Source organism: Delphinus delphis, chromosome 1 (assembly GCF_949987515.2).
Source record: "Delphinus delphis chromosome 1, mDelDel1.2, whole genome shotgun sequence".
In the NCBI taxonomy this organism is placed as follows: Eukaryota; Metazoa; Chordata; class Mammalia; order Artiodactyla; family Delphinidae; genus Delphinus; species Delphinus delphis.
In genome coordinates, this window is record NC_082683.1 from 118,011,043 (window position 1) to 118,037,004 (window position 25,962).

At 38.6% G+C, this 25,962-nt stretch overlaps 1 protein-coding gene across 1 annotated transcript in view; it reads right to left on the reverse strand.

Moving 5' to 3' along the window:
* Positions 1–3,163: 3,163 nt before the first annotated feature.
* RGS5 (regulator of G protein signaling 5) overlaps positions 3,164–25,962 on the reverse strand; it is a 47,513-nt gene continuing 24,714 nt past the window's right edge. The window contains exons 2-5 of the mRNA XM_060033374.1: positions 23,935–24,045; positions 17,230–17,291; positions 9,096–9,262; positions 3,164–4,903 (exon numbers count right to left, since the gene is read on the reverse strand). Of these exons, the coding sequence (XP_059889357.1) occupies positions 4,742–4,903; positions 9,096–9,262; positions 17,230–17,291; positions 23,935–24,045 (502 nt within the window). The 3' untranslated portion in view covers positions 3,164–4,741. The remainder of the gene's footprint in view (positions 4,904–9,095; positions 9,263–17,229; positions 17,292–23,934; positions 24,046–25,962) is intronic.

The following is a 25,962-nucleotide window of genomic DNA, read 5'->3' on the forward strand; positions in this document are numbered from 1 at the left end:
AACCTTTCATTTCTACACTTTTCTCTGGGCTGGTCTCCTGAAGATGAGTTGCGAGTTGCAGCATTCTTAAAAAATTTAGTCCCCCCAAATTCTAATAACATATGACATGAAAAGAACTTTTGGCAAAAATTATCCAGATTACTTCTCTCCATTGGAAAAGTTTTCAGCATTTCTCATTGTTTTGTCTATGCCTTAGTTTATACATTTTCCTAGATAGTGAGTTAAATGCTTTTAATTGTATTCATTATTAGATAACAGTGGTTAGACTCAACTATTTAAAATGTATCCTCATACAGGGGGAGAAAAGAAATGGAGATATAGGTGTGAGACAGAAAGGAAAATTGTCTCAGGTGAAAAAACAAGAGGCTTATCAAACTGGATATAAATGTTGGTTTTGTAGTTTCTCTACTAGAAATTATTATTATTAAACTGTGAGGTGAGGATAATATTCCAAAGTTCGGGTTGTCTGTCTTTTTCCCTTTACTCTCTGCTATGAGTTTCCATTCAAAGCTACAAATGTCTCTGTTGGAAGTCTTGATCTTTTCAGTTCCAGTATGCTGGGGAGAGCCTTTCTTTGGATATCTATTGCTCTGGTCGGCCATATAACCTATTTGAATGAAAATATGTTTAGCACAATGAATAGTTGCTAACTTGCTAAAGAGCCTTATCCAAGGCAAGAATTGAACACACTCTTATAGAATGGAGAGCCTGGAAAACCCATACACTGAGATGTATCAAGACATCGTGTCCAGAACCTACAGAGAGTTGCCTGGCCCTTGGGTTTGGACATTTGGATGTTAGAAACTGGGTTCTCCATGCTCTGCTCTCTGGCACATGCAAGCCCACTGGGGAAAGAAAATCTTCCATGTTTCTTCTTTTATCTAATCAAGAATCCCTAGGATATTAAAATGGATTTTCACATCAATCTGCATTGTTAGTCAAGAAAAGCCTTCCTGCAAGTCTTGATGGTGACAGCAGAAACTATTTGATTTTCAATCAAGTGGAGCTGCTCTTAAATGTCTCCTAGTGAATGGTCTCACTTTGTAGGTCTGGGCACTTACTTCTTTACCACTTCCCATCTCTCCTTTCCCCCCTTTCTTTTCTCATGACCCTATTTCTCACAAACTTGCTAAATTACCAGGAAACAAGGAAAATACCCTGCTAGAGGGAATGATTTCAGGGATAAAAATGATTCCTCTGAAATATGATAGCCTTTGAAATGATTCTCAAATTATCAAATTTGTGATGGGACGGATAGCTTGACAAAGCCCTGGCAGAGAATGTTTACTAGTTTACCAATTGATTTACTAATGGTCAAGTTTTTATTGAAACTTCTGGATATCTATTATTCTTTGGGAAATAATAACAAGTCCACCCTGTTGAAAGGGAGTGTATACAGAGAGCACATCAACCAAGCATAATCCATGGCTTTGTAGAGGACAAAAGTAAAACAATTTCTTTAACAACTTCTTCTCTTTATGCACTAAAAACTGAAATCTGCTTAAAGCATAATTTATACCATAGAGGATTAGAGTACATAGGTGGTATGGGGAGTGGGGCACAAAATGTTTTCATAAATTTGATTCTATTGATTTGAAAGCAAAGTTACTGAAACACCTCAGTTCTGCATTTCAGAAGATGTCTATCTGCGAGAAAGAAAATGTGCATGTGTGTGCATGTGTGCGTGTGTGTGTAGGGAGTTGTTCACATGAACAAGCATTGCTTTAGCAGATGAACATGGAACACAGCCTCCTAATGTACTCTGAGAGTCTGTCTCTTTCTTCTGGTCAAGTTTAGATCCTAATCAGACACCAACCACAACCACAAACTATATCAAACCCAGGCAGATAAACAGGTTATGGTGGTTACCTGACCTACCTACCAATCTTAGGTTTCTCTCAAGGATGAGAAGTATATACTCCTATTCCCATTGACTACCTCTCTACATTCCAGATTCACTTATGACTGTTACATTTTCACAAGGGAGGAAAATGTCAGCACCACAGGGCTCGCTCCTGCATTGAGTTTCATACTTTCCCAGGCAATTTACTCAAGGGAGAGTGTGGAGGAAGGGGAGGAGGCAAAGGGAGTGATAAACAGATGTTACACATCTTTTTTCCTGGAAAGATCATCCCAGTTTTCCTAATTTCCCAAAATTTAAAAGAATGTTTATTTTGTTTGTGTTACTATGGCAACTTCTAGCAGCTCAGGTTTTTTTCTAAGTTTAAAAACACCAAAGATTTCAAAGAATTTTCTAGGGCAATTTTTATACATTTGCTTTTTCATTTTGGGCTGTGATATTTGTACTCCTTTTAATTTTATTATTTAGAAGAGTGTGTGTGTATGTGTGCGTGTGTGTGTGTGTGTACTGCTTTAAATTTAAAATCATATTTACATATATATTACATGTCACCGGTTGACTGAAAGGCATTCATGCTTCTTGTAGCCTTTACAGCATTGTCCTCCTGGTGCTTTTCCTGCCCTCTGCCTCCTGGGTTCAGCTTATGAAAAGGTGAATGTCCTTCTTATCCTCCACTGACAATTCTACCCACTTACATAGGATGTGCAGTCAGTTTGTGAATACAGTCAGTCCGAGTCTTTGTCATATCAACCATCTTGGTGAACTCTGTAATCTCTAGTTAATTCTCTGGGTATTTTCAAACATTTTGTTGTTTCAAATAATATGAATAAAATATTTGAAATATTAATGACATCAAAATTTTTCTTAAAAGTGTTTTGGCATTCAAGAAAAACATAACTCACCTAGATTCTTCAGTTCTTAAATTTTCTAGCTGCATTAGCAAGTAAAGGATTGGTGATTTTATACTGATTTGGGGCAGCATAGACAGATGCTGAGGATGGTTGTGCTGGGAATTCTTGTTGTGAGTTGCTTGTCACTCCTACACGAATAGACATGGTGAGAACTTCTTTTTCATGCTCACAATGTTGGTCTGGCCTAGCTGTCGACTGCTTGATGACGGAGTTTCTTTGAAGTGAGCAATACTGACAAATATGAATGAACTCATACCAGACTAGCAAGAGTTGGCAGTAGACCCAGTCACTCCGACCCACTTTCAGAGTTTGAAATGGCAAGTATTCAGGAAGGGCACATTAGCCTTTGAAATACAAAAAAAAAAAAAAAAAAAAAGGAAAACCCAACAAATACAGTCAGTGTTTACTCAAAGAATACAGTCATATAGTTGCTTCGCTTTCAATACTCTTAGGAATTAAGTGAATAAATGGGCTACAAACATGTGAAACTAGGAGTGTGTGAAAGAAAAAAAGAAACAAAAGGAGTAAATACAAGACTAAACAATGTAGTCTTCTATTTAAACATTTCAGATTTTTATTAGTCCTTTAAAAATTACTTGTTTAGTTAACTCTGTGTCCTCACCTTGGTTATATTCATATATAGTTTGACTCTATTACTAGATTATGTAAATCATTGTTTAATCAAATCTACTAAAGATAAGAAAAAAATTCTAGCCAGACTTATAGTAAGGAAATACAGAATTAAAAGTTTAAACCTACTAAAAGTACCATGGCTTATCAATTGGTTGTGTGTAAGGCATGTTAGGGGTATAAATGTGCATTTTGACTATAAATACAATTCATTAATGCAGGGAGCAAAATAGGGAGGGAAGTGAGGGGTTGCTAAAAGATCAGATTATTTTGCAAAATGCAGGGTACTTTAAAATTTTATCTCACTTAGAACGTCTCTGCCTTTAGTCAAATTAAGTTTTCCAAAGATAATTTGGTGTTTTAAAGATAATCGTCTTTTACTAAACAAACTGATGGCATCATAGAAAAACTAACCATTTTAGGCTTGACGAGATTTTCCCATCTTAGTGTACAGCCCTCTTGATATTGAGGTGGGAGACCACTGCAATGAGTAGCAACTGTTTTATATGATTGGAGTCAGAAATTTTGGAATTTTATACTCACACGAATTTTAAATAATTTGAAAACTGAAACTTTGTGCCTACATACTAGAGGCATAGATACCTGTATAAAGTAGTCCCTTGTCAATCTCAGGTCATTGATTTAATACAGAATTTGGTAACTTTATGCATGGGAAGGTATGAGGGAAGTATAGGGAAAGAAGTTATATGGATGGCGTTCAGATCGATTTTATATAAACACAGCATATTTATGTATCTATATCTCTTGTTTATAATCTCTAGCTAACACAAAGATGCTCTCAGAAGATCAATATTTTTTAACAGCGTATTTGCTTAAAAAATCCAATAGTGGCTCTGCCTCATAAAATTCTTAGCAACTTTTACTAACCAAGTTCAGAAATAATGAGAGGGGTGACCCCCTCATGGATCAGAATTTTTTTAAAAATGAGATCAATTAGTTTCAGTTGAAACTGGTCTTTCCACATCCACATTCTTTTTCATACCAATTTAGGGGGAGATCCATTACCTAAACCAAATGGACCTACATTCAATGATATCATATTCTTATCTTATATTTCCTTTGATAGATTTTTTTCTGTCATTCTGATTGAGTTTCACAACAACATATAAGAGTAGAGCTTAATTAAGAATGGGGGCAGGAAGAGGAAATTGGAAAAGGAAGGCATTTGGGCAAAGGAGGAAGCAACACTCTCTGGGGTTTTCCATTTGAGAGTTTTTGAGCAAAAGCTGCTATAGGAAAATATGTGGGTTGCTGGAAAGTGCAGGGTTATTGTGGAGGAAATAACTGTCAGGATGATTCTCACAGACCAACTACATTGCTACTTGATGAACTCCTGATAAAACCCAGAGCGCACAAAGCGAGGCAGTGAATCCTTTTCCATCAGGGCATGGATTCTTTTCTGGGCCACATCAAAGCTGCTTGGGGAAGGTTCCGCCAGGTTCTTCACTGTGATGTCCTTCGTGAAATGATCAATATTCACCTATGAGACAGGAAACAGGGTCACTGAGTCAGCCAGGTTATGGGATTTGAGGAGGGGTTGGGAGAGAAGTGGAATTTCTCACCAGTATAACACACGAGGGGAAGAGAGTCATAGCAAGTGAGAAATATCATTTCTACTTTATACGCAGTGGGGTAAGGCAACTTCAACAAATGCTTCAACAAATGCATGACTCAGATTAAGATCAACCAGTGATAGACACCCACTGTTAGAAACAAGCAGCCAACACATGCAGACCTCATATAATCCTCACAATAACCCTAAGAATGAGTCTTTCCTTTTGTAGGGGAAAGATAGATAGATAGATAGATAGATAGATAGGTAGATAGATAGATAGATAGATATAGATAGAGACTTCTTCAAGGTCACAGAACTAATAAATGTATTTGAATGCAGAGACTCTGAATTTGAATCCAAGTATCCTGATGCCTAATCCCACAATCCTCCTACCACAGCATTTTGTTTCACACCTAGTGGGGAGAATGAAGAGAGAGAAAGAACTTCTGACCAGGAATCCAAGAACTTTTGCATGGTTCTCGAAGAATAAAGAAATTTGGTCTTTTCCTGAAACTAAGTGGGAAACAATGGTTCTAGTGCAACAATAATAACAATAGCAGCTAATACTTAATGAGTGCGGAGAGCTTAACTTTTACAGGCACTGTGCTATGAATTCATTGAATCTTACAACTCTAGGAGGCAATACTGACACCTACATTTGACACCTGAGGGACAGAAATGTTAAGTGACTTGCCCAAGATCATAAGTGGTAGAGAGAAAACTCAAAAGCCCAGCAATGTTGCTTTTACCCAGTAGACTGCAGTGTTGGAAGGCATTATGGCGTATTTGTCCTGAATGCAGGGCTACTACATCGAGCCATTCCCAGGGACACCATTCATGTTAGGGTCCGTGTAAATGGCCCTTGGAGCTGTACAGTGTACAACCTGCCTGGGCTTGTCTGAGTATGATTTGAGAGAAATCACTGTACCACACGTAGTATGTTTCAATGACTCTTAAGGTGTCTGCATGTAAAAGAGAAAGAAACAAATCAACCAATATTTTGAATTGGAACATGAGAAAATGTTTTAGGTCTCTCCTGGCCTGCTAGAAATTCTTGATACTGAGAAAAGCTATTTGGGCTCAGAGAATTATGAAGCAGCTTTAGGTCAGAGTCAGGGACAAAGACATGATTGGGGAGTACCAGGCCAGAACACACAGGAGTGACTGTGACTGAAGGTCCAGGATGAAGTGAGTTGAGGCTATGACATGTTTTCCACAGGTGAGAGGGGCCTGTGTGCTTTATGCAGGAATGGCGGAAGACTACACAGACAGCACAGGAAACAGCCCCAGAGGTGAGGTAGTCTGACTCCTGCCTTCACAGGTGAAGACTCCGAGACCCAGAGAGGTCGTTACAGGCCCACAAACAGCTAGTGAGGGACAGAGGTGAGGCTATCACGTATATTTCTCTATTCTCAGTCTGTTATTCCTCTCACCACACGAAAGCGATATTTCTTCCTTCTTTTAAGTATATACTGAGCTAGGTGGCAGCCTTACTCAAATAGTTACATTTCTAAAAATTATAGAATTATCTCCTAATCCTATTTTTTAAAGAAGTGATGTATTTAAAACTTTCTAACACATTGTATGCACCAGCAAAAGCAGCTATTTATCTTATAAGTTTTATGTGCATGGGCTCCTCTAATGAATCATTTTGATATATACTCGTCCGTTTACTAGAGAGCCAAGAAAATATTTTTCATTAATTTAAAATATGGACAGTTGACAACATGCAGTATACGAGTTTTCTACTTATTGAACTACGCAGGGTCACTTCTCTTTTTTTAATCTTAGTTCCAATTTTTTTACAACTGTATCTCTCCTTCAGTTCCTTATCTTAAAGAACGGAGGTGAATATTCAGAGAAAGAAAATTTAGATTACTATTTGCCTGGGTAGATTTGTTTTATAGGTCAATCTGCTGGTCACCAAAATGAAATAGTAAATTTGGGGGTCAAAATACAAGAGTTGGAGAATTTAAAAAATAACAGCCACAATTTATTAAACATCCTCTAGGTACACATGCATATATGTGAGATGATTACAGTTAAGGGAACAGAGAATTAGAGAGCTTTAGTGAGAAACTTGCCCAAAGGTACACATTGAGAAAGGTCTGGGTTGGGACATCTGCACCCATTCATCTCACAAATATTCACTGAATGTTTATTATGTGTCAGGAGTGATCCACCATTCTCTCTGATGCCCAGCTCAGAGACTGGAGGCCAAGGCTATTTTATTTTGAGCTCACAGGTCCTCATAATGAGGGCCACCATTTGTGTGTTCTAGTAACTCAGCCAGGGTTTTGTTTATTTTGAAACTTCATTTTTTTTTTTTTTTTTTTTTTGTGGTATGTGGGCCTCTCACTGTTGTGGCCTCTCCCGTTGTGGAGCACAGGCTCCGGACGCGCAGGCTCAGCGGCCATGGCTCACGGGCCCAGCCGCTCCGCGACATGTGGGATCTTCCTGGACCGGGGCACGAACCAGTGACCCCTGCCTCAGCAGGTGGACTCTCAACCACTGCGCCACCAGGGAAGCCTTTGAAACTTCATTTTTAATGTCTCATATTTTCATGATAAACACCAATGTTCTAGTAAGGAACCTTGAGAACAAAATTTTCCTGGAGCTCAAAGCAATAGTCCAGATGAGTCTCCACGATGTGCAGATATTGCAACAAATCCTAGACTTCTGTAAATAGGAATGATGTTGGTAGGAAGATAGGCTGGAAATGGGAGATCAGTTGAAGTCAGAAAATGGGTGTCAAATTTAATACTAATCTCCTTGGTAACATCACAAATAGAGATTCCACGTGGATAGAAGAATAATGTCCCAGCACAAAAGGCATCAGAAGTAGGGGAAGTTAACATATATGCATAGGGTGGGAGCCTGAGGAGTAGAACAGGAGATCTGGATAAGATTCCACAGCAAGACTAAGCCCAGTTCCATCTTAGGACTCTCACTTTCTCCACCTTGACCCATGGTGCTCTATACTCTCATGCTCCTGACCTCTACCTCCTGTGTCATGGAGGGAGCTCATCTGTTGGTATTAGGTATATAATTTGTCCATCCATTCAAACATATTTATCTTTTAAAAAGGATCAGTGATGAATAATGCATTACCAAAGGAATAAATATCAAATGGTGGGACCTCAAGAGTCTAGAGCACCTGAGAGAGAAAAAGGGTATTGGGGTTTTCCCCTCTCAAATAATCTTAAGTTAATTACTGCCTACCTAGAGGGTTTGCTCAGATCACTCCTGTGATTGACCCCAAATCTTGATGAAATGTTTGATGTCCAGATTGGATTATGGTGTGCAATGTGAAATTAGTGACCTGACCAAAACATGATGAACAGGTCTTGCTGAGGCCATCCTGAATTCCAGAGAAAGCCTTTTCAATTCAGTTTCATAAACAGCAAAGGGCAGATAAACTACCCCAAATCCTTTTTGAAATCAACACACATCTTGTCTTTAGCAGTCAGTTAATGGTACATTGTCTTCTGACATCTCTAGCACTATTATCTTGTAATCATTTGATTTTTGTAAGTAGAAACCCTGTTTCCCCTGACTAGAGTGTAAATGGAAAAGGCCTGGGGGAAACAACTGGATGGGGGAGAATAGAAGGGAAAAGGGAGAGTTTTCATAAGAAAAGAAAGGGAAGGGAGGAGAAGGGCAAGAGGAAGAGAGAAGAAATTAAGTGGTAGAAACATTCAGTAAGCATTCATTAGTTCAAATGCTGAGATATACATTTTCACGTCTGCTCTTTAATTTCATCCTCACAACCATCCTGCAAAAACAGCCTTCATTACCCTCATTTTTCCCAAAGAAAGAAACTAAGTTCAGACAGACTCAATCATTTATCTAAGATCATACAACTAGTATCATTCTGACTTGCGATTACATACTACTGAAAAGAGACCCATGATTGCTTAGAAAGTGACCTAAACAGAGTTCAAGTTCATACCTGCTCGACTGTATTGCTCTGCCTTTCCACTCAGTAGGCGCTTACAAAAGGTGGCCCACTCTCAAATAGGAACAGCCTGTGGCTGCAAAGCGTACTGCCGTTGGAAATCCTTCCTGGGAAGTTGTTGAGCTGACCACACTCACCCACCTTCCCATCAGGACCTACCTCTTTAGGAGCCTCCGCTTGGATGAATTCTTCATAAATCTTCTTTGCCTTCTCAGCCATCTTGACAGGGGACTTGATCTTCTTGTAATCCTCACAGGCCATCCAGAACTCAAGGTTTTCCTCACTAAATTCAGACCTCAGGAAACTTTTGAAACTGGCAAGTCCGTCTAACAAGGAAAAAGGTTATTTGAGGAAATGTATTCACCCTATCTATCTATCTAACACTATATCCCACGTTGTAGCCTAGGTTTATTTACTATATATTCCTGTCATTTATGCCATAACCTTACAAAAGTTAACTCATTTGCTCCTCATTACGAATCTATTTTACAAATGAAGTCAGAGAGATCAAGTAACTTGCCCTTAGTTAACCAGCTGGTAAGTGGCAGAGCTGAGATTCAGATCCAGACAGTCTATACTTAGGTGATGAAGGCTTACCTGTATACAACATCCAGGGACACTGTGAACACTAATGCCATTCTGGATACTTATCAATTACCAAAAGGAAAAAAATACATTTAAAACTTGATTTGGTAGTGTAAGTAACATTAATGTTGATTCTCGTGTATGAACTACTTGCAGTCTTTTTGTTTTTCTACAGATGATTTTTGAGCAAATATCGTGTTCTGGGAATTATGGTAAGTAAAATAGACATGGTTCCGGCCCTAATGAAGTTTATAGATCCTGGGGGAGGTAGAAAAGAAAATGAAGAAACACACACAAATAAATGTATACAACAAAAGAAAACCATACGAAAGATAGTAAGAGTAACAAAAGGGGTCCTAACCTCGTTTTAGGTTTAGGGAAAGCCTCCATGAGAAAGTGACATTCCATTTGAGACCTGAAGGAGGAGTGGGAAGGGGCCCAATGAAGTCACCACTTGCAGAGTAGTTACTATGCCCGTCAATTATACATCAGTCTATAAACATATTAAATTCAGTATAATTATAACTACTGTGATTCTGTTTTCAGTGCACTGTTGCTCCTGTAGAATATATTTCAGCTTATAATTTAAATATATATACATCTATATACGAATATCTATCTATCTATCTATCTATCTATCTATCTATCTATCTATCTATTAGAGATTCTTGGGCCTGATCCTTTTGTTTTCTTTTTCTTTCCTACCCCTCCAGCTCTAACCTCCAAAGTGGTAGATAAGTAGAAGGCAAGGTCAGGATTTAGGAAGGCACTGGAGAGGAACAAAGGAAAAATCACTCTTTATCTTCAATATTTTCTTCCTTTTAAAGCTGTCTCTCTCTTTCTATATATATGTATATGTTTTTTTTTAAACCCAAATTCTAACAAATGCATATGTACTGAGAGAGAATCCATGTCCATTTACTATGTAGGGAAAGTAGATTTCTAAAGGAAGGAGAGAAAATTCTAGTTTTCCACAGACTGTATCACAATTACAGACATGCCTGGCATGTCATTTGCCTCTCAGGGCAGAAGGTTGGGCTGACTATAACCAGTACATCAGGGTCCACCTTTCTAACTTGTTCCCCATCAGGAGACACTTCTTCAATTCATTAGTTTTACTTGCAGACATATTCATGTACTGAGTTCATTTCCTTTGACCTAATTTCTATCTATTTCCCTTCCCCTTGAGTATTTCTCCCTACTCCTTTTTATGGACTCTAAATTTTCGTTCATTAGTCATTGCTTAATACATTGATTTCATACAATATGCACAAAATGTGATGATTAAGCCTGAAATATATGGTTGTCTTTTTTCAATTTTCCTTCTGTGCATTTTTATTGTCTTCATACCCCTCACAGTTCCCTGAAACTGTGTTCAGTTCTAAAGAAACAGAATGACTAAGTTATAATTAATTGGATTAGGGTCACCAGTGATTCTGAATCCAAACAAGACACTTTGCATTTTAATCCCCTCTCCCTGTACTTAACCTAAAACCATTTTTTATTGATCAACACCTAAAAATACATTGGGAAGTGATGGTAGGTATGATAAACAATTTTCTCTAGAAACCCAGCTAGAAGAATTACTTTGAAACCACTTGATAATGTTTACCTGGTTAACATCAGATGTATTTTCCCTCTCTCTCTGCCCGTATTTCCCACCATATTTCCGGCACTATTTGTTATCATTTAGTGGCACGGGAGTCAATGGTACATGCTGAAAGAAGAAATAACCCCCGAATTCTCTCTCTATCATTCTTAAAGTTTTCATTGTTTCTTAAACAAAAGGTGTCAGGTAGTCTTTGTTGAAATGAGAAAATTCCCAGGCACTTTCTAGCTACCGGGAAATGACGATAGGAATGAAGTCTTATGAGCGCCCACACAATCAGGTCTAAGATTGTAGACAAAGCAATAACTTCACAGAATAAGTCTGGGCCAATTTATTCTCATTAGCCCCATGTCCCCACAACATGGTGATTCAGGCACTCTGAATCACCCTCTCCACATCTTTGAAAAAGGTAGAGATAAAATTCTAGTCCTCAGAAACATTGTTATTTATGACCTGAGGATACATTCCAGGATTCCACAGCAATGTTAACATTTACCAAGTCGTCCGATACAGAAAATGCACTTGGAAAATAACTTTCCAGTGTATTGAGTCCATTTCCTGGGTACTGGTTTCATCATTCTCTTGAATCCCATCATGTTATCTCAAGGCTTTTTGTCAATGTACGCACTCTCAATCAAGACTCATAAAGTGGATTTATTGTTGGTCTGGGAGATGTTTAAAGCTATTCTTTCTCTCATCTGGATTTTGAGGATTCTCTAGAGGGTCCCTTCCTAGGACCCTCTAACGCCACTCCCCAGATGATTTCTCCTCCTTAACTTCTGGTTTTCTACTGGTCCATTCCTCAGAGACTCTGAGGAATTCCCATTACCCCTGAGGAAGTCCTCTTGGGTCAGAGTCAAATCTACTCTAGGCCAAAGTCTCTATTCTGCGAGGAACACACATGTCTTCTTTGCCTCACATTATTCCCCTGCCCACTCCACACCCCAGTAGAGTCCTCAGTACACAGCCCTGAAAAATCCCTACATTATTCCTTGCTGAGCCCACACAGAGCCTCAAAATACCATTCCACACACATCTTCGGGCATCCTTTTCCTAAGAAGTAGGTGAAACCCACCTGATCTTCCGGTCTGGTGGCAACACTCTGGGTTGTGACCCACATTATAATCCCAGAGCTGGCCCTAATGAGTGATGCCACTTTTGACATCCCTGTAAAATAAAATAACAACCCTGCCAAAGAACAAAATGAAACCACCTATAAAACCACTTTAAAAATAAAAAGAGTATAAGACAAATCCAAGTCCAACTGGTATAAAGGAAAAAAATGCTGAAAAGTAGATTAGCACAAATCTCTTCTCCTAGAGGAAAAATAGTGAAACGTTACTGATAGTTGATAAATACCATTTCATAGTTTACTTTCAAAGCATGGACTCTAGAGTTAAGATTGCCTGGAGGTTGATGCTTACACACCACACTACTACAGTAACTTGGGCAAGTAATCTAACTTCTCCAAGCCTCAGTTGCCACATCTGGTAAGTGGGGTACTAATGGAAACTACCTGACAGGGTGGTAATAAGTGTTAAATAATTCATGGAAAGCTCTTACATGATGTTGAACATAATGATAGCTCAATAAATGCTGACTTTCATCACTATTATTCATGCCCAATTTAAAAGTAATCTTTATCACCATTCAAAACCCAACTCAAATGTTGCCTCATATACAAGGTAGTCTTTACCCAGTAGCTCCAACTTGCTGTTGAGGATTTTTAGCATCATAAGAGGAGAGATCACTTTCTCGGTTTTGGTTGGGATTATTTGCTTCTATGGCTATCTTTCCCAGGAGGCTGTTGATGATTTGAGTTCAAGGTTTGAGTTTCATTTATCTTTGCCCTTCTTTTGAAAGCATCCCACCTCCTAGTCTAAATCTGTGGGCCTAACATTTAATAGAGGTTCAAAGTGAATAGAATAAGACCCATTGAGACAAAAGTTTCCTCTCAAGTCTCAAAACTGAAGAATACAAACATTAAGGAAAAATAAAATGACTGATTTTGCTATTGCTGTAGTATTTTATTTCATGGGCAAGTTACCTAAGCTCTCTATGTCTCAGTTCCCTTTTCTGAAAAAATACGGATTGTTTTTGCACCTGTTTTTGTAAGTCCTAAAATTATTGAAATCGTTAGATAAACTAATAAATGCAAAGTGCGTAGGACAGTGCCTGGCACATGGTGAATAATAAATGTAAGCTATTGCTTTTATTGTTATAATTGTTGCTTTAAAGGGAATTGTGGCTACCAGTGAGTAAGATGATGATAAATATGAGCCAGAAAAGAGAAGGGAGAAAATTGGAAACAAAAGAAGAGAAGCAGAAGGAGAATGCAAAGACGGAAACAAAAAGAGGAGCCCGGAGCCAGGCTATTCAATTCCCCATGCAAGAGTCCAAATCTCAAGCGTGTCTCAAGGAAATGTTCTGACATTTTGGAACTCCTGGGGCAAAAAGATTCACATAAAAACTTTGCTACTACTGGGTTGTGTTTCATTCTTCGTCTGCTCTTAAAGACAGTCGTGTGGAAGAGTTTAATGTCACTGTCTTATTTAAACTCCCACGTGCAACCTGTTTTTGTGTTTAAAAAGCAATACAGCAGTATGTGCCCCATGGACCTTCAAAAAGAAAACAGATGGTGCCACATATAAAACTGAAGACAAGAACGTAAGGACAACTGCTGTCCTTTCAGAACAGAGTCGAATACACTGGGCTATTAAAAACTAGTTTTCATAGGTTATCAGGTAATGCCTATTAGGTTTTAATAGGTTTAATAGGTGATTATCTTGTAATAACCTATAACAGAATATAATCTGTAAAAAAATGAATCATTCTGTACACAATGCAGTATTGCAAATCAACTATATTTCAATAAAAAAAAGATTTTTAAAAACTGAGGAAAGAAAGAGAGGAATCTTGTGGAAGAGAAGAGATTGAGAAGCAGCTGAACCATCCTTTTTTAAAGAGGTTTGGTACCAATTGATTTCATTTCCACTCAAGAAAATTTAAGAAAAATGTGGATTTAAGAAATGCTTGGGGAACTGAATCAATATCTTACATTAGCACAAGAGAATGCCAAATGTTCCTCATAAATCAGCAAATATGCCATTCCTTGAGGTTAAATGATTTAATTTATCAAATCAAACATGCAAGAAGGGATTGTGAAGTTTTAAATACGCATTTTTCAAATGTATCTTTCTTCATTACCTATTCTGCATCAATCACAGCTAATGTCAGAACTATCATGGTTCTGGTTATAGACCGTTAGATTTGAAGATTCAAATAAGAATATCTCATAAGAACTGAGTTGCCAAAGTTTGGCTTAAAAGTTATTCACGGTGCACGAAAGATGGTGTTTGGGGAAAAAGGTCAAAAATTGTTTCTTTAGGGCTTCGCTGGTGGCGCAGTGGTTGAGAGTCCACCTGCCGATACAGGGGACACAGGTTCGTGCCCGGGTCCGGGAGAATCCCACGTGCCGCGGAGCGGCTGGGCCTGTGAGCCATGGCCACTGAGCCTGCGCGTCCGGAGCCTGTGCTCCGCAATGGGAGAGGCCACAGCAGTGAGAGGCCCGCGTACCGCAAAAAAAAAAAAAAAATTGTTTCTTTAGGTTGACGGTGTTGGGGTAGAATTACTTGGGCATGCCTGTCATTCCACTAGTCCTCTTCTAGAAATAGCTGGACAGAGGGCAGTAGAGACAAAGTGGCAAGAGACAGACACAGCAAGAGGGAGAGTCATAGAAGCAGAGATAGAGGGCAAAATGGAAAGAGAGGAAGAGACGAGACACAGAGCAGAGAAACAGAGGCAGAGGGAGGGAGAAGCTGTCTTATTCGCTCATGGCATCACCTCCCATAGAGCATGGCACTCTTTTGTTTCTGTGAGATCTCTGTATCCATACCAGAAACCCTCTTTTTCATTCATGCTAGTTTGAATGGATAGATATCTTCTCAAGGAAAGAATTTTGACTAGAACAGTTATCAAATGCTTTTCCATTTATTGCTTGGGGAAATCGCCCAAGTCTTAAAAGTGTTAATTACTTAAAAGGATAATGATGTGGAACTTAAGAACACACATATATATACACAGACATATACTATATATATAACATATATAGTATATATAATTTTAAAATATATCTAATTAAATAAAACATTGTGAATTTTATATATATTTACACACACATGTATATACATACTTCCCCTCTAAGAAGCAGAAAATATTATTGTGAGACTCTCAGGCCTCAAGCTCACATCATGAAAATCATCTATTTGCAAGCTAAGAACTTCAGTCCCTCAACAAATGCTAAGGTGTTAACACCAACTGCCTCTGGCTTAACTTAATAGTTAAGTTCTCCTGAAAGCCTGAAATATATGAACATGTGGCCCTAAGGATTAGTATGACTGAAAAGGATTTTATATGGCCACATAAATATATATCCTTCTCTTTAATGGTTTTAAAAACATGGAAGTGGTTCTGCTAATTCTCAGGTTTGTTGACAATAAATACCTGTACCCAGGGTACTTAGAATTCATAATATATAATATGTCATCTGTCAGGTTGCTACTGGCCCTAAAACCACTGTGTAACACAATAAATAAGTCAATTGATAAACATAAATATTTTTCTCCTAGTTGTCTTCATGGAATTTCTGTGTCCTAGAAGAATAATGAAATCATTCATTAACCCAGTTATTCAATAAGCATTCGTGGAACACTTTATATGTATCAGGACTGGGTACTCTGTTTAACACAAGAAATAAAAAGAAAATAAAAAATGGATAATATTGAGAAAGTTCCAAATCAGAGGCTTTGGTGTTCTGCCTCCAAATATAAGATATTGATTCTGTCACAGGTAAGCAGATTAACTCACCAAAAACAAGAAATAAAAAACGTTTGTATACAATTCAACATACATTCTTTGCTATGTAGCCTGTGTCTATTAATCTTGATGGTCCTGTGGGAAATATTTTTTAAATTCTTATTTTTGCAAAGCATTTAACAAAGTTTCGTATTCCATCTTGTGATGAAAATGGAAAAATATGGGTTAGATATCTTACATTGAATCCTATTTTTAGAGTGAACGATTCAACAAATATTTGTTTTCCTATTACCGTGCACTTCCTGTTATGAAATTATCCAGACAGAAGAAAAAGACTAAATCCTGGCTGTCAATGAGTTTATAATCTGTCATAGGAGGGAGACGGCTATGATCAGAGTACAATGTAGCAAGTAACAGCGGCATAAAAATGTGCAGGCAAATTGCACTGGAACCTCAGAGACAGGATAAATCATTCCGGACGGTCAAGGAAGACTAGGCATTTAGTATTTAGATTCGCTTTTATAGGAGAGGAGAATTTCAACAGACAGAGATATGAATACAAAGTATTCCAGCCAAAGGGAATACATGTAGAAATCCTATATGGAGGGGAGAACAGTTCAATTTGACTGCAGACCAGCCGTATCATCATTATTATGGAGAATCCTAAACATTGGAAATTTGAACTTGGTACTTTAGGCCTGGGAATCAGTAAGGATTTTGTATTGGGGAAAGGCAAATGGTGCTCAGGTATATTGGTATTAGCTTGGAGAGGAGTTCTTACTGGCTCTTTTTTCATGTCTTGAATGGAGATATAAAAGGCCTGCTGCCAGAAGAGGAAACTGTGGTTAGGGGAGGTTAGCAACCCATGGCGGGTTACAAAAGCAATGAATAGCAGTTTGAACTGGGACATACACCCAATCCATTCCTCATAGTACAGTGATATGTACCATGCTACACCGAATCCACAGCAAGCCATTATGAGGCCAAGCTGGAAGAGGCAGTATCTCTATTTTACTGATGAAAATTTTAAGAACTACACAGATCAAGCCACTAGCTCCGCTCACACAAGTAAGCAGGACAGATGGGAATACAACCTGCACTCAGGAGTCCTCAGGACACCTTATTTACACATTCTCCCACCATGAGCTAGATAACTACACTCCCCTGGCATTCTTCCAAAATTGAAGAAACGTCAAAATTGGGGAAGAAGGACATGGGCAGCCTAAAGCGCTTTTTTTTGCCTCTGTCCTTCCCCTGACCTTTATAAAGATAATTCAGACTTACAGTTGTTCTGCAAGAGCTTGTCCAGGGAATCACGCCACTGCAGGGCCTTGTCCAATGAGGGTCTAAATCAAGTATTAAGAAAGAAAAAGGAGACAGCCATAAGAAGGGAGTTAATCACATACACCAACAATGACTTGGATTTGCTTTTCTTTGAAATGTTACAGTTGATGACCCATTCTCAGGACAAGGGAGTTAGAGCTGTTTTATCCTGAACAAGTGGGTATGATGAGCTGGGTTTGCTTGCCTATGTCTATCTTGCATATTTTCATCTCTTGTTGAACAGTTGGGTTAGGCCTCTCCCTTTTCAGAAGCAGAGTCTATTTGTCATGAAGCCACGTCTTGATATTCTTGTGTATCCCATAACAGTGCCTCCAATTGTGGTCTTTTTTTCCAAAAGTAACTGAATAAAATCCAGTTGTCCCATTATAGGACTTGAACTCATGTTCCCTGCTTCACTAGTGCTGCACTTTAAACACCAACTTAATCCGGAAAGGGCGTCAGATTCCACATCCACAGCCCTTCGCCACCTTATTGGGATTGATGGAAGATGCAAGGTGTGAAGCTGCCTCGTGTTGGGAATGTGCTCACAGGAAGTCTACATTTTAAAAACTCTGGGTGCATTTTCCTGCCTAATTAGAACAGGATAATTTTTTTTTTAAGATTTATTCTTTCTGAGAAGAGTTGTTAGACACCGTGCAAAGGAATGTTGTACACAAATGCTCAGGATGCTGAAGGTACGAGTCGACACATAATTCCCCCTTAGGCTGTTTTTATTTTAACGTTTATATAGGCAGAAACCCTGCAGCTCTTTCGTTTTAACTACCAATTTTTCTTTCACAGCAGAATTGTGTCAAGGTGGGCTGGTATCGTCTGGGAAAAATGGCTGACTGTGCTCTCCCAGGGCTCCCCCCTCAGCCCCCGCTCTCACTCTTGTGTTACAATGTGAGTTCTTCGTTGTCAAATCAAAACAGACTAACAAGGCATTTATTAGAACATTAAGGCCAATGAAGGTGTTTTTCCTAAATTGGAATTTCCTTAGCTCTTAACTGGTTGATCAGCTGTTCAGACAACCCAGGAAAATTCCTGCTTCTGGCTTTTAAAAAAATAATATCTTAGGGCTTTAATTCTTTAGGTTATCAGTGAGATTGATAAGAGTTGCTGATTCTCCTTTTCGTTTTGCTTTTGAGGCTCAGAGTCAGCCTTACTTTATCTATGTAACGAGTGCAGGATGGCAGTAGATATTTTGGCTAAAATGCTGTGACTAATTCCTTCCATTCTCTATTCCTCACTGTGGAGCATGTGCAGATTTTGAGTCTTAATCATACGACTTTCCATAAAGTTTTACGCTTTTACTATTTGAAGGTTAAAACATGCCAATACTGAGAGTAACAAACCTGGTGGAATAATCTTAAGTGGTTTCATTTTCCTGGCTAGAAACATATGTATCATAGATCAAAAACTCAACACCAATTCCTTGGAAATTTATTTTTAATGAGTGAACTACCTTCTCTCCTCCCGTTTTCTTCTGGTTAGTGTAAAGAAACACAGGGAGGAGAAATGACATGAGGAAGGAATTTCAAGCATGCCCATATATTTTTCTGCCTCATTTTATTTCTAACAAGAAAAAGAGCTATTTTCTAGAGGTCAGTAACTCCTTTTGGCTCTTCTATATTACTTCATGCTGAGAATTTTTCCTATGTATACATTATTTTGTACCAACGTTTTTAGCACAGTCTTACGAATCTTAATTTCTTCACTACAGTGGGTTCCATGTTTTACATATGACACCCGCGAAGTCTTTATTGTTGACAGAAACAACAAGACATTAAATAATTGAATAAAAGAAACAGAGCAAGGGGAAGGCTGAATCGCCTTCTGATTTTGTAAATACCCCTCGTAAAATGAAATCACCTTCCTGCCTTCCATTTCCTCTGGCTATTATGGAGGGGCACAAGAAGAAGAAATGGCAAGAGCAGGTGCACCGAACTTAAGCATGTTACCAGATCCAAGCTGTCCCAAATGGTCTTGTTAGAACCAGACTAATGGTCACAATCAGCAGTGCCTCACAGCCAAGATTAAATTCCTGAAAAGGATATGTGCAGAACCCGCTTGGGGGTAATATTAGTCCAAATTGTTTCAAGGACACAATCGAGCAGAACACATCCTCCACACCTCGAAGCCCAGTATTCTGATTCCCAGCCTAGGAGGTGCCACAGGTTCATCCCGTTGTGATTCTCAGAATCTGCCATTAAGTCTGAATCCTTTGAAATGAGATAGATGCAGATCTAAATGACCAATAAGTGTCCTGGTTTGCAAGGTTGTAGCTGCCCACAGGGAGTTGACATGGAGTTTCTGTGTGTGGGTGTGGAGGGAAAGAGGAACCCAGTTCCAATGAAAGGCAAAATAAACATTTATAGAGATGATTAACTGTTTTATAATGGCCAGTGTAAATGTCACTTGGTCCAGGAAGTGATGATCTCAGCTGGAAGTGTTCTCTCCCTCTTTACTGTACTCTTACCACATTTACATCTTGAATCTCCTACAAGGCAATGATGCACTCACTGCCTGGAGGTATAGCTTGTCAGCCATGGAGAACTTTTCCCATTCTACCCTGTCCTACAGTGCGTTCCCTGCAGCGTTCATCTACCCAGCAATATGCATGTCAGATTAATGTGTAAATTAATAACGGTTCAGTTTGCTCAGAGTTAGTCTGGTTGATGAAAGCCACAAATAACCCAACACTTAGAGTACAGAAGTTTTAGCCCCATGAACCATGACTACAGCTATAAGCAACTCTGGCATTTACTAGCTCTCACCTTGGGAGATTATTTTAACCTCTCTAAGCACCGGTGGTTTTCTTTTTTGTTTTCTTCCTTTTTAAAAATATCTACACAGTCCCTGGCATACATTTAAACACTCCTGATAATGTTTTCACGTGCTCTTGCCCTTGACAAGGAAAGTAAATCCAAGTTATTTATTGGCACTTAAGTGCCTGTTCAGTTCTCCCTTCCTTCCTGCAACATGTCTGCTCATGTCCAGTCTCAAGTTCATGGACATTTATTGAGCCCTCCCCCCAGGGCCAACAGTGACTTGGGCACCATGGATGGGAATGCAGATAAATATACCTGCCACTTTTTTTGTTTCTGTTTTTGTTTTAACATCTTTATTGGGGTATAATTGCTTTACAATGGTGTGTTAGTTTCTGCTTTATAACAAAGTGAATCAGTTATACATATGTTCCCATATCTCTTCCCTCTTGCGTCTCCCTCCCTCCCACCCTCCCTATCCCACCCCTCCAGGCGGTCACAAAGCACTGAACTGATCTCCCTGTGCTATGCGGCTGCTTCCCACTAGCTATCTACCTTACGTTTGGTAGTGTATATATGTCCATGCCTCTCTCACGCTTTGTCACAGCTTACCCTTCCCCATCCCCATATCCTCAAGTCCATTCTCTAGTAGATCTGTGTCTTTATTCCTGTCTTACCCCTAGGTTCTTGATGACATATTTTTTCTTAAATTCCATATATATGTGTTAGCATACGGTATTTGTCTTTCTCTTTCTGACTTACTTCACTCTGTATGACAGACTCTAGGTCTATCCAGCTCATTACAAATAGCTCAATTTCGTTTCTTTTTATGGCTGAGTAATATTCCATTGTATATATGTGCCACATCTTCTTTATTCATTCATCCGATGATGGGCACTTAGGTTGTTTCCATCTCCGGGCTATTGTAAATAGAGCTGCAATGAACATTTTGGTACATGACTCTTTTTGAATTTTGGTTTTCTCAGGGTATATGCCCAGTAGTGGGATTGCTGGGTCATATGGTAGTTCCATTTGTAGTTTTTTAAGGAACCTCCATACTGTTCTCCATAGTGGCTGTACCAATTCACATTCCCACCAGCCACTTTTTGATGTCTATCCATGGGCCAAACATTGTGCGTCCATCTTTAATCCGCACAGTAAGGCTCACTCTGCAGTTTACCAGGCCGGAGTGTATGTAGGCCAACAGTTTGTAGTGGTTCTCCCCCGTGCACAGGCTAGGGACTGTTTATGTGTGGAGGTCATTCTAGAGTTATAAAGTGGCAAAACAACAGCAACAACAAAAGATAGTTAAAATTAGTGACATCAACAGAGAGTAAATGAACATCTAGAATATAAAATAAACTATAAAAATATCTACACCAGCTCTTGAGTATTTTGCAATTGATTATATTATGAGCCATGATAATAGTTACTGTAAACTAAATTTACATGGTCTTGTAACATCTTCATTTTTCATTATGAGGACCTATAACAGAGCCTTAGGGAATGCTCACATATAGAAGGTGGACAAAAGTGAGAGCCCTTAGAGAGAGAGAAGGCAGTGGGAGAATTCAAAATTAGAAGTTAAGGTGGAGAGTTTTAAGGTGGCCAACTGGTGAGCAGAGTCAAATGCTGTCCACGAGTCAGGAGTTAGCCCTTGGTGATGATGGTTTCAGTTAGGCAGTAAGGTTTAGACCCAACAAAAGGAGTTAAAGAAGAAATTGAAAGCAGTGACTTTCCAGTTCTAGAGTTTTCCAGCATAAGCAAGAGGAAGAGATATGAGTAGAAGGGGTGAGGGGCTGGGAGGGTGTTTTTCAGAGTGGAATATGGTACTTGTTTGTTCTAGTGGAAGAGGGTCTAGAGGGAAAAAGAACAGTTAAGAATACTAAAATGGTAACAGAGGCTGGCCTTGGGTGGTAGGGATATAGGCAACTTTTATCTATTTTTTTAAATGGTTCAATTTTTTTCCTAACGAGAAGAAGAAAAATATATTTTAAAAAGAGAAAATGCTTTTTTAAAAAGGGATTGCTTTTTTTAAAAAGATGAGAGGAGTTAAAAATACCTTCCATCCGGAGAAGGTCTATTTTCTCCTCTGAGATTTATTTTCTTCTCCTTGAGAAGAATGTGGGTAAAAAAAATACAGAGAAACTTTTAAGTGAGGAGAAGCGAGATCAGCTGAGTTCCTGCAGAACACAGTCTTCTCCTGCTTGTTAAAAAGCATGGAAATTTGCCAAATATGAGTGAAATGGGGTTTACGAGTTTGGAAGAGGATAGGAAAGATTTGTAATGGTCACTGTTAAAAATGCAGTAGAGATGCACAAATATTCTCTAGGGATAAGAAAGATTTTTCCAAAACAATTCAAACTTCTGGACGAAAAAGGGGGCTAGAAGACAAGAGAAGAAAATAATCCAATCAATGAGTGTCAGCCCCAAGTTATCTTCCAAAACTGCTTCTCTCCAAATCCTTGTTAAAGCCAAATAGTTCAAGTGTCTGTGTGGGATATTAAAGCAGAGAATCAAAGGAGGAAATGTAGCACTGTATTTATTTTTTAAAAGTTAATTCCAACAGATCAATAACCACCACAATGTTTATTTCAAAATAGACTTTTTGATCTTTTGCTATTATGAAATGTGGTTCTTATTCTCTCCCAGTACCTGGTGTCCGCCACTCCACATTGAATTAACTTCCCTTTTCTAAGCACAGAAAACTCAATTATGCCTCATTTCCGGTTTGGGATCACTTTGAAGTAATATAAGGAGAGTGGAAACATCCACTTAGATTGATGAAAAAAATTTAAAAGGAATAACCTGTCTCTCTATCCCCCAACCAATCCAGCTATATTAATTTGAAGGTCATTTGGAGAAAAGGTTGGCCAATTTATACAAATATTAAATTTTAAAAGAAATGGAGATTAAAAGGGATTCCTATATTTTTACCACACTTCTGTGATCTCTTCAAAGCTTTTAGGTAGTAGAGTGAAGGTGTTTGAATACATTTGGCTTTTCTTCTTCCCACTTTCCTTTCTTGATTTTAGTGGTGTCTCTGTTTTAAAGGGAAGATGGAGTGTATCTGTCTAGTCAGTGTCGGGCTGTGTAGCTAGTGGAACAACGGTAAACACCATGAATGCTGTGAGTATTGTTATTAAGTTAGAGTAATGCCAATGAAATTGTGGGCTACGTTCACTGCCATAACATCGTGAATATTGAGAATTATAGCTTCCCTCCATGCCTAAATTGATAGAAGTATGTTGGTGCGTGGTTAGGGACTGCAGAAGTCCTGTCAGGACTATTAATTTATGGACTGGGGAAAAATTGCTTGACGTGCATTAAATAGGAGTATCTGGTCAAGTATTCATTCCTCCACCAGGGAACAGTCCTCTGCTCCTCTTTTAGACCTTGAAGGGACAATATCTTGGAGAAGAAACCTTTAGGCTTAATAGTCTGCCTTGAACTTAGCCTCTTTTTGAGGGAAATGTCACCACTTATATCTCCCTGCTGAGGAAGTAGCCCTCAAGATATTTCCTGAGCAGGTGAGCATCCAGGGATCATAATTAATTGGATCAGCGATGCTCATCTGACCCAAGGACAGCAAGTGAGCAGGTATCTTTAACCACACTTCTGTGTGATGAGGTGGCTGGTGCCATTTTATAAGACACGGCCTGTTTCTCCAATGATGTCCCAATATGTAGCCTTATCTCCATTTTTTAAGCATCCTGCCAGTAAGCAATATTATGCTCCATACACGAGAGAGTGAAAAAAAATCCTATTCACAAACCAAGTCTCTGAGTACTCTTATGATCTTCAATGAGTCACCGAAGGGGGGAGTTCTACAGAGGAAGGATGGTGCTATACACTTGAAGAATAGCCATCCTCTGTGGAATCCATAATCATGACTCACTTCTGGGTCTTGGCTGGTTTCTCCGCCTTCTCAGGGTATGGAATGACAAGGTCAGCAGCAGACTCCGGCTTCTGGAGGAGAATTCCCAACTTGATCTTAATCTCCTTGGCCCTGAAAGAAGAGATGTATGAGGGGGAAATGGACAGCATATTAGCATAAAGATCTAAAAAAGGGATTTCATTCCGTGTCAAAGAAACAAAAATGAGCAAAATCCTATTTCACTGTTGTGGCAGAAAGAATACTAATGTAGAAATTGGGACACGTGAGTTCTAATAACATTTATCATGCTCTTAACAAGTCCCTGGCTAATATGCATTATCTCATTTTAATCTTAATTATTGTTTTATATGTATTCTTTCATGTTATATATGGCAGATACTATAGTAGTCCTATTTTACAGGTGAAGAAACTAATGACAGAGAATCCAAATAACTTAATTAAGGTAACCCAGCCAGTATGTGGTGGAAATGGACTTGACCCCAAGCTGTCTGACTTTAAGTTCACAGGTGGAACTCACTGTATTGCCTACCAGTCTTCTGAGGGCTCTGGTCCCAGCTCTGCCATTAATTAGACATATAATGTTTGAAAAAATAATCATGTTTTATTGCCAGACCTCCGTTGCCTCATCTGTAAGATGACAGAGTTAACCTAGATGTTTTTTTCAGTCATTTGCCCCTATAAAATTAAATTATTCTGATTGATGATTACTTCTCTGTAAACTGTTCTTCTTTTATACGGATTTGAATTTTTTCCAACCCCTTGCCCATTGTTCCACAATGGCTATTGTAGTATCTTACACGCAGTAAGCCTTCAATAGATGAGTATTAATTACCAACAGACTGACAGAATCATATTACTCCTTTCTATCTTCAACATTTTAGTGAACAGACATGGTCAGAATTCTGGGCACTTCTCCACCCTAGAATGCAACTGTTTTCATGCCCAGTTCAAAACTAATCTCCTAAGTTACCCATCATTTTATCACAAGTCTGAATTCAAAAACACCAAGCAAATCTTAAGCATTAATCCATAAGACAAGCCATTGTATACTGAGAGACCCAAAAAGCTGTCCTTTCACTGTCCCCTTGGCACTTCCTACATACTTTTAAGATAGGGCTTATCATACTGCATTATGGCTACTGATTTATGTGTCTGTTTTCCAAGCTGGATATAAGAACTTTTTGCAGGTGGGAATTGAGTCTTAAATACCTTTTCAACCCTGTGCATAGCACAAAGCTTGGCAGCATAGTCAATATTCAAAAATATTTGCCAAAGTGAACTAAAAATATCTTGATTTTTGTTCCTCACAAATCTGCTGACATTTATTTCCCAGTCAGTGCTGATCATAACCGAAGCCTTACAGAGCTGTGTCGGGATTAGGATATCATGCTGTTGCCAGATAGAGTTTTGTTACTATAAACACACTTTCCTCATCCATTCACACGGAGACAGTGATGAGACAATTTAAATAAATAAAATGTGTGACATTAGCAATTATGGATATTAGGGAGAAAAAGTTAAGGACATATACTGTATAACTTAAAAAAACATAAATATTCAATCATATCGTAGGTTCCTTTAGTATAGTAAAGTTATTTTGAAACTCTGATTTAGAATTAGTAACCTCCACAATGTCTTTTCCTTTTCGTTTCTTCCTGCCTCTGTTCTTTCCCGAGGGTCCGCTCTCCAGCTTAAGACAACTCAGGTACCACATTACAGCAGATCAAGCTCCGCTGAGCACATTACAGCTGAAACAGAATGTTCTGCTGAGGGAGCTTATATAAAACATGAGAATAAGAATAAGTGTACTTTGATTCCAGGCTCTGCAATTTGCTTAAACTATCTAATGTTAAGTTTTCTCACCTAGAAAGTGGGACTGATAAAATAGTACATACTTATACAATTTTTGTGATGATTAAATATGTTAATGCATGTGAATCACTTAAAGCAGCAGTTGGCATATAATACTGCTTCTTCCAAGTTAGTTCTAACTGCAGAATAATTTTTTTCCAGCCAAACTCAAGCCAT